Source organism: Rutidosis leptorrhynchoides, chromosome 7, assembly GCF_046630445.1.
Source record: "Rutidosis leptorrhynchoides isolate AG116_Rl617_1_P2 chromosome 7, CSIRO_AGI_Rlap_v1, whole genome shotgun sequence".
Classification (NCBI taxonomy): Eukaryota; Viridiplantae; Streptophyta; class Magnoliopsida; order Asterales; family Asteraceae; genus Rutidosis; species Rutidosis leptorrhynchoides.
Genome location: NC_092339.1, coordinates 139,935,080 through 139,944,136, shown reverse-complemented (window position 1 = coordinate 139,944,136; position 9,057 = coordinate 139,935,080). Strand labels below are relative to the sequence as shown.

Here is a 9,057-nt window from a genome sequence, read left to right as displayed (position 1 = left end):
GCTTTTGAATGCCAGCTAGCTAGATCAATCTTTTTTGGCTTTCTAAAAAGAAATACAGTATAATTTGAAGACTTAAGGTATGCACAGTCCACTTTAGTCATTTGATTCAAACTTTATATACTTATAATTGGGCGCTAAAACCACAAGCCACATTTGAAACCGAAAGCAATGTACTTTTAGTCCTTTCTTATTAAGTCTTCAATCATTTCATACCAAGTTAGAATTCAAAAACATTTCAAAAAATGGGTTGTGCTTCATCACAACTGCTAAAGCTGAATCATGATCAAGATTTCACCACCTCTGCCTTAAGCCACCATTTCGTCTCTCTCACGTCCACCACGTACGGCCTCTTGACACTCGACCCGAAATCTTCATCCACCAAAAACAGAACCACCCTCCTCTCGATCTTCGGGGCCGAACCAGAAGCAGAAATTTACAGCCTTTTGGCACCCAACCCAAATTCATTGTCTTCCAAAAACAAAACCACCCTTCAACAAATCTTAGGGTCCGAACCACAACCAGAAGTCATCAACTCATGGGAACTAATGGCGGGTCTTGATTCTACTGCTGAAAGTTTCCGCCTTTACACAAAATCCTTCCAACCCATTCAAGAAAAATCAGATCTTGATCATAAAGATCCAATCTTTTTTAAATCTTTACCACCTAAAGCGTTTTCACTAGACAAATTCGAAAACCTTTGTCCGCCAAAAGGTGAAAACAAGGTTGTGGTGTATACCACAACATTAAGAGGTGTACGCAAGACGTTTGAGGCTTGTAACGCCGTGAGGGCGATTTTAGAAGGATACGGGGTGTTTGTTTGCGAAAGAGATATATCGATGGATCAAGGTTTTCGAGAAGAATTGAGAGAGTTAATGAAAGGGAAAGATAGCACCGAATTGGTGCCACCGAGGGTGTTTGTGAAAGGTAGGTACATTGGTGGTGCCGATGTGGTGCTGAAGACAATGGAAGATGGTAGTTTTTGTCAATTGCTTGAAGGTTTGCCAAAATCAAAAGGCGGCCATGTGTGTGAGGGTTGTGGTGGTGTTAGATTCTTGCCATGTTTTAAGTGTAATGGTAGCTGTAAAATGGTGGTTGATTTGAAGGAAGAGGGTGGTGCGAAGTGGCGGAATAGAGTGGTGGTAAGGTGTGGTGATTGTAATGAGAATGGGTTGGTTCATTGCCCAATTTGTATTTTGTAGTTGATATCCCTTGTCCAATGTCTACTTTATGGGTTCATAAATCCTTTATAGGTCAAAAAAAATTATGTGTTTGAACCTTTAATGATTAGTTATGGCATAATTCTATAATGCCTTTACTTTGTAATTTCTGTTCTTTCTCATGAATGGATCAAAAGTAGGTATTTAAGAGGCCAGGTTTGGGTTAACATGCTTATTGCAAAAACGTGTTATGATCTTCTTGGATCAATTGAATTGAACGAAAGAGATCTAGAATCAACTTGAATCGCACAAAGATAGAATTGCAATCGAAGATTGACTCAAAGGATATATTTCATTGATAACCACAAATAGCTAGTTACTATGATCAAGAGAATAGGGAGAACAATACACACATAGTTAACAATATCCGATCTAACAAATGACCCTAACGTTCATGTTCATACTTGGGCGGGAAAGGCCAAGCTTGGCATGCATCTTGCGCATGCCATCTTATATACTACATGACAAGACGAGACAAAAATTAAATCGGTCAATCTGGATCATGATTCAATCCATTTAAAATAGTTGGATGTAAATCGCATCATGATCTAATGGCGGGTCTTGATTAAGTGTTGTGTCACTACAAAACTGAACTTGAAAAGAAGATAAGAAACAAAACAAGTGCAACGGAAATTAGAACGAAAATCGTTTACATCATCACTTAGTTATCTGTCTCTCCTCACTCTATCTAATATGTTATATATACTATTACAAGCAGAAATATATCAGTATGCAAACGTTACAGAAACCACAATCAACAACTTCAATTAACGAAAACAAGGTGAAATTGTTTTAGCATAAATTTAAAGTTACTTGAGTCATGACTTAACAGCGACGTTTGAGTTGGTCTCCTTAGACAACTTAAGAGGCGAACCTTTAGGTGACTCACTGGGCTGTTTGGTGGTGCGGTCCTTGGGTCTGGTGATGCCATTGGTGGTGCGGCCCTGCGTCTGCTTGATAGGACTTAAATTAGCATTCCAGGGTTTGTAATAAGTGCCTAAGCTGTGACGCACCTTCGAACAAAGAGCTTCGTTGTGAGATGATGAATGTGTTGTATCACCACAGCTTTTGCGTCGACTTAAATTGGGTGATTTGGCACGGGTCAAAGGTAGCTGATAACCAACAAATTTGGATTTCAATAAATCTTGTTATTTTAATTATAAAATTAATTAATAATTAATATGCATGCTGTAAACACGTGAATAAAATACCTTTTTGAGTTCAACCTTTGGTGGAGGACCCTGGCGGTAAAAACTGGGAACAGGGTTAGCTTTAACAACCATGTTCTTTCTCATCTGCTTAATAGCTTCTTCTTGTTCCTCCTATCGTTATCATTTGCAAGCAGTTTACATAAGAGAGACCAACGTTGACCGGTCAAAAGGTTAAAACAAACACTACGAGAAAGACAACATATAACAATAGATTGATTATTTTGTGTTGTACCTTAGTCCTGGCTTCGTACTCCATCTTCTCGGCCTTAAGAGCTTCGTGCTTTTGCTCCAGCTTTGAATAGAACTGGATAAAAACCAAGAATATAATGCATCGACAAAAGAGAGATGGAAACACAAGGTATATAATGCTTTTCCTATTCTCAAAGATAGAGGGAATTCAAATTTTAAACCGATGAATCGATAATATTTTATTTCACAATCACAACTTAAGCCAATTGACTGGAATAAGGAATATTGGGCCATCTTTGAACTCCATGGAGTCGTATGAGTTAAATATCAATAAGTAATTTATAAGGAAACAGGTCTAAAAAGTTAATCGAGTTGAAAATGATCGGAAAGTGACACTTTTTATTTTCCTATTAACTTCATTAATATAATATAGATCATGTGGAGTGAGGTTAGAATGTGCATGCTCAGGCCGTTGAGGAACTCCGTTTTTGGCGAGTCTAGCCAAAAACGGCGTGTTCTTTTTTTTCTTTTTTTAATCCATTTTTCTTCCCCTATAAAATAAATACAAACACTTTAATAAAAGAAATAAAACACACCAAAATACAAACTCTCATCAACAATTCACTTTCATTCTTACCATATCTCAATTATTCCATATAATTCACTTTCAAACACAATATCGAACAACCGAACACTACTCGTGCTTGTAGTATTTCTTTAATTTAATGAAAGCATTCTAATTTTAATTTATTTTTTAGTTTGCTATTTGTTTCAATTTATTAACGTATTTGAATTTTTTTTTTAAAACATCACTTTTCAGCAACAGTGTTCCAACTCCGTAACTACTCCTCGTGCTCTTAGGCAAATTATATGTGAATTCCTTCGTAAATTTGTTGCCTACAGGGTCAACAAAGTCAGCGCAGGTGGGGATTATTAGCAAAACTAAAAAAAAAAGGAAAAAATGTTCTTGATAAACCCGACCAGGCCCGTTCTTTAAACTACCCATCTCAACCCCAACCTATTCTGACAGTCACCTAACCTGCCAGACACACAAATTTTGCCGCCTCTATTTGATTGTACATCAGCCATGATGAAAGCCAAAGAACTAGATAAGTTTATAAGCTATTGACGTTGTCTTCATAAATTCATAATGATAATATTCAATAAGAAAAAATACCTCTTTACGCTGTGTAGCACGTTGGGCACTTCTGAAAGATGGAGCAACTCCAACTGTCACCCGTGATCTGAAAGTTCGTGAGGTTGCAGCACTGTGTGTTGCTAAGGATAACATTAGCATAAGGCGCGCATACTTAAGTGCATCAGACTTTTATATTACATGCATTATACATACCAGATGAATATTATAATTATGAAAACACGACATGTTAGAAAAGGATACGATGAAGCCATAGACCAATTATCTTCCTCGTCATGATACTTATGTGTATCAGACTTTTGTACTCTTATTGCAGAAAAAGGAGAGTTCTGCTGTTCAAATATGCAATAATCATGTTAGTATACTTTCAAATATATAACTGAATCGACGTGTCAAGCTTAAGGAATTCAGTTGATCATGACGTAAGATTAAAGTCCAGTTTATCTTCCAAAGCATAAGGTAACTGATAAGAAACTGAATTATAGCAGCAATAATTATAGTATAACAGCAGCAGAAATCAAATTACAGCAGCAAGTAGTATGATAGAAACATGTATTTTGGTTCCATGTACAATTACATGACTATAGATAAGCATGTACATGGCTACATGCACACTATTCTTACCTACGATGGTGATGATATGAAGGGGTAACATGTACTCATGTCGAATTGATGATAAAGGCCGTTTCTAATGAAGCAGAAGTACTGGTTACCAACTTATCATGCTTATACCGATACCCTAAATAACCCACACCATCGGTATTAAAAGTAATAGATACGAGAACCAGACCAATCCAAACCACTTTGGACCAGTATTGCTCCTGTTTCGAACCAGTTCGATCCCCAACAGACTGTAAACAAGTACAAACTTGGGATTTTCTACTTTGAAATATCAAAACAATACAATGTATTAAGTAATTAATGGAATCTATACATATAAACAGTTCGGTTTCTGATACCGGACTGAACCCAGAAATGATTTTTAAAACTATTCTATGCCAAAAAAGCAACCAAATATAGCTACTTGGTTTTTTCTTCCAGTCTTTTTACACCCTACTAGATATCATGGTTGCAAACGTCGGTTGCAGTGGCCATTGCCACGGCCTTCGTGGCGGTTTGGTGACTAGACCGTCCCGTTTCGCCAAAAACATCTAATTAGTCGGTCAACGCTAAGTCTGGTCGAAGTTGGTCCAAAGTTGACTTTTTGTCTGGCCTTGTTCAAGTGTAAACGAAAATCCCAAGCCCATTGAAAAATTAGCTGGATTGTCTTGCATAGTATCTCTTAAAGAATAAACTAATAAATACACTATGATTATAGAAAACATATAAAACTACTAGTAATAAATACACTATGATTATAGAAAACATATAAAAAAGAAACCTATGTAGTATATATTATTTAACCTATCACCACATCATCTTTTTTGTGAATCATAAATTTTTAAAAAAATTATGCTAATTATATACTTACCTGTGATTGCTTTAAGTTCATAGGGGAATGGAAACTACTGGCATTTGGTGATATACGCAGACCAGTAGCTATGTTTTCTTCAAGAGACGCAGACCCTGATGTTGGGCTAACAGGAGATCCCATAATCTTCTCGCTCGATTTTGAAGGTTCGGGCTTCGGAGAAACATCTCCAGGAGAACAAACTTCGTAACCGGTGCTTTGAGCTCCTAAAGCTTCCATCTTCTCAGGACTCTTTTCAATATGTGACCCTCCCTCGGTCTTAATTTTTCTTACATTAACACTTTCTCCTGAAGATTGTGGAGAAACATGATTCGTACCATTAACCTTCACCTTAACAACATTTGGCTTCTTATCAATGCGTACACTAGCAACATCCCTGCCCATCACCCTGAAATAAACGATTTACTTAGAACTGCTCATTTTTGTTAGTGACTACAAAGATACAAACATGATTTAGCATAGTCTTAACTTATTCAACAGATCTCTTCATAAGCCAAAATGAACCATGAAAGGGTTTTATAAGCCATCTGAGCAGAAAATACATACTGTATGTTTCTCGAAAAGACATTTGCAGGATTAAATATATCTTTATTGCGACTAGCTATAGAAAAGGCGATGTGAAGTAAGCATAAGGTTTGCGATCCAGTACGCGCTAAGCACACAAGGAAAAGTTCTCATACAAAAAAATGAACTAAAATATGAAGCCTAATGGATCACAGCAAATTATGGAAGCATAATATTCTTTTTAGAGTGTATCGGAAATACAAGAGAACAGTTTGCATACAAAAGCAACTGAAAATGGACAATAGGACACCAAACAATGAGAATAAAATTGTTACCTAGAATACGGTGGTTCCAGATTATGCTGAATATCCAGAATTTCAGAATAACGAATAACACTTCTCTACTTTCAAGCAAGCTTTTACAGTAGGCACTGCGATATAAGAGTCAAGTTTAACTCACAATAATAACACTGTCTCATCAGCCATTTTATACTTTTATGAGCTCATAAAAAGGCAAAGGATTTACATGGAGGTAAAATTTTAAACCAGTCATGTTGTAAGGATTAAGTTATTTCTGAAATTATAACATGAGTCATCATTAGAATAAGCTTTTTCAGTAGGCACAATGATTTACAAAGCACAGGTCATTATTTTCTACTTTTCTTTACTTAGTTTCTAAACATGTATGCAATGTTGTCACTATCGAAATTAGTTAACAACATTGCCTTTAAATATTCCATGAGAGAACCTAATAAAACTGTATATAACCTTCAATAACTATCTAAATAAACTGCTTAAATTATCACCAAATTTGACTGTGAAAATTAGAATTGTGTCCAAGTTTTCGCATATCGATATTGATTAAATACTAACAAACACATAAGCTGTGTTTGAAATATGCAAATCCAGGCCTAAATTTTCATTTTACCATTTCATTAAATTGAAAAGAAAATAAAACAAATCCAGATAAGTAAAAGAGAAAATAAAAAAAATCAAATCTACTGTTTAAATTCCTTCAATTTCAGGTCCAGTCAACACGCAGTAACTATAATCTAAACCCTAAAAGTACTAAAAAACTAAAAAAAAATTGAAACAGCATACAAATATGCATCAATTAAACCTCACATTTACAAGATCAGCAAATAAAAATATAAAATATAACATAATTAATCAACTAAAAATGTAATAATAAACAAATTAACAAATAAAATCGACGTAATTCAGGTCAGATTACGTCAAAAGTTTAGAAAAATAACTTACAAAAAGTCAACAAGCTTCCGATCTGCCACAAATCACAGCTAAATCTGTTTAATTTTACTGCAAAATTTGTTGTTGTTGAGATATAATTTAATTAGCGACTGAAATAAAACGGATGACAGAATGAATGAATCTGAAAACGGTTATTGGTCACTGAAATTCGGTCATCAAATATAGGTGGGAGTGTAGCTAATTAATTCTTTATTCTTTCTATTTGGTTGGTGAATTAGACAAAAGCATTGTACAATATTTTGTGCCGATGGTACAATTAGTTAATGCGTGTTTCTGTTTGTTGGTAGAATTTTGACCAGATTATGTATTAGCTTTATTAGCTACTTTTCCGTGTATTCTTCTAATTAACGGTGTTTGTTGACGGTGCTGACGGTGCTAACGTTCTTTCTTTCTTTCTCTAATTTATTTCTTTTTTTGGTTATTTTTTGTTGCACGGGTCATGGCTGATTGAGTGGGCGCCTAACCAAATAGTACGGAGTATTATTTTATATTTTATTATATTTTATGTTTTAATTGTTTATATTTTTAATTTTATTTATTTATTTCTTTATTTATTTATTTATCTATTTGTAGTACTGTTTTCATACGGTTGCGATGAGTACCACATACACATATTATTCATGCAAAATTTACATATACATAAACTCTAAAATTGTTTAGAACTCTAATGGATTAAAGCTTACAATTGAATTTAGCTCATGCTAATGTTGTAGATGATATCAAAGGCGTCGTTTTACCTCGTGGGCACTCGGATCACTCTTCAATCCTTTTGTTCCTAGACAAAGTAGACTTCGGTCCTACTTATTTTAAAGTTTTCGCTTCTTGGTTCTCTCGAGGTGATTTTGGTGATACGGTTCATAAAGCTTGGGACGACATCAATGTACATAAAGAGCTGAATATTGTTGTGAAATTGCGCATGCTGAAGCTCAAACTCAAAGCTTGGATCCAAAACGCTAGATCAACAGAATCGGGTAGGTTACAAGAGTTAGGATAAGAAAATCGTTGACCTTGATATGGTTATCGATGCTGGACAAGCAGATGTTTTGATGTTGAACATACGGAACACACTGTTTAATGAAAGGGAGGACTTAAAAAAGATCATAAGTCTAGACAAGTTACAAAAGTCTAGAATTAAATGGGATGTTGAGGGAGATGAGAACACGGAGTTTTTTCATTGTTCGTTAAAACATAAACGAGGTCAACAAATCATTCATGGTTTGATGGTGGAAGGAACATGGGTGGTCGATCCTAATGTCATAAAGAACAAGTTTTATGAATATTACAAAGTCATAAAGAACAAGTTCTATGAATATTATAAAGTCAAGTTTGACGAAGCTTACTCCGGGGCTGAATTTGACTCGATTAATCCTAACTATACTTTATCCGGCTTTGAAGCGGACTATCTTGAAAGAGAGGTTGAAAACTCATAAATTAAACACGCGGTGTGGGATTGGGGTAGCTTCAAGGCGCCTAGTCCGGATGGTTTCTCTTTTCAATTTATTAAGGAGTTTTGGGACCTTTTGGAATCTGATTTTTTATAGAGATGTTAAAAAGTTTTTCGAGACATGTTCTCTTTCGAACGGGTCCAAATCTGCATTTTTTTCACTTATTCCAAAAGTGAAGAATCCTGTTTTGATCACTGTTTTTCGTCATATTTCGTTGGTTGGTTTCCTTTACAAAATAGTCACGTAAATTCTTACTAACAGGTTACTTCTTGTCATTGATAAACTTATCAGCCCCGTTCAATCGACGTTCATTTCGGGCAGGCATATTTTAGATGGTCCATTAATGCTTAGCGAGATCATATCTTGGTTTAAAAAGAGGAAGCGTAAGATGTTACTTTTTAAAGTGGATTTCGAGAAAGCATATGATTCTATTAATTGGGACTACCTTATGTTTATGTTATCTTCCATGGGATTCGGCCATAAATGGCAAGGGCGGATTATGGGTTGTTTAAAGTCAGCTAGAACTTCGGTCCTCGTTAATGGTAGTCTGGCCCGTGAATTCAACATTAAAAGAAGCTTAAGACAAGGCGATCCGT

The 9,057-nt window shown here is 35.4% G+C and overlaps 2 protein-coding genes across 3 annotated transcripts; one reads left to right on the top strand and one right to left on the bottom strand.

The window, feature by feature from the left end:
• The first annotated feature begins 242 nt into the window (after window positions 1-242).
• On the top strand, window positions 243-1,199 carry LOC139859641 (uncharacterized protein At5g39865-like). The gene has a single exon (XM_071848419.1). The coding sequence runs from the start codon at window positions 243-245 to the stop codon at window positions 1,197-1,199; it is 957 nt and encodes a 318-aa protein (XP_071704520.1).
• Window positions 1,200-1,848: 649 nt separating this feature from the next.
• LOC139857781 (protein WVD2-like 2) lies at window positions 1,849-7,191 on the bottom strand. Of its 2 annotated transcripts, none has more exons than XM_071846621.1 (8): window positions 7,008-7,191; window positions 6,084-6,178; window positions 5,245-5,632; window positions 4,017-4,102; window positions 3,795-3,885; window positions 2,661-2,732; window positions 2,429-2,539; window positions 1,849-2,329 (listed from the first exon to the last, which is right to left on the bottom strand). In XM_071846621.1, exons 3-8 carry the CDS (start codon window positions 5,626-5,628, stop codon window positions 2,036-2,038), a joined length of 1,038 nt encoding a protein of 345 aa, XP_071702722.1. In that variant the 5' UTR covers window positions 5,629-5,632; window positions 6,084-6,178; window positions 7,008-7,191; the 3' UTR covers window positions 1,849-2,035. The 2 variants fall into 2 exon arrangements, with proteins under 2 accessions (XP_071702722.1, XP_071702721.1); XM_071846620.1 differs by having other exon boundaries at window positions 4,017-4,105; window positions 7,008-7,190.
• Between the last annotated feature and the right edge of the window lie 1,866 nt (window positions 7,192-9,057).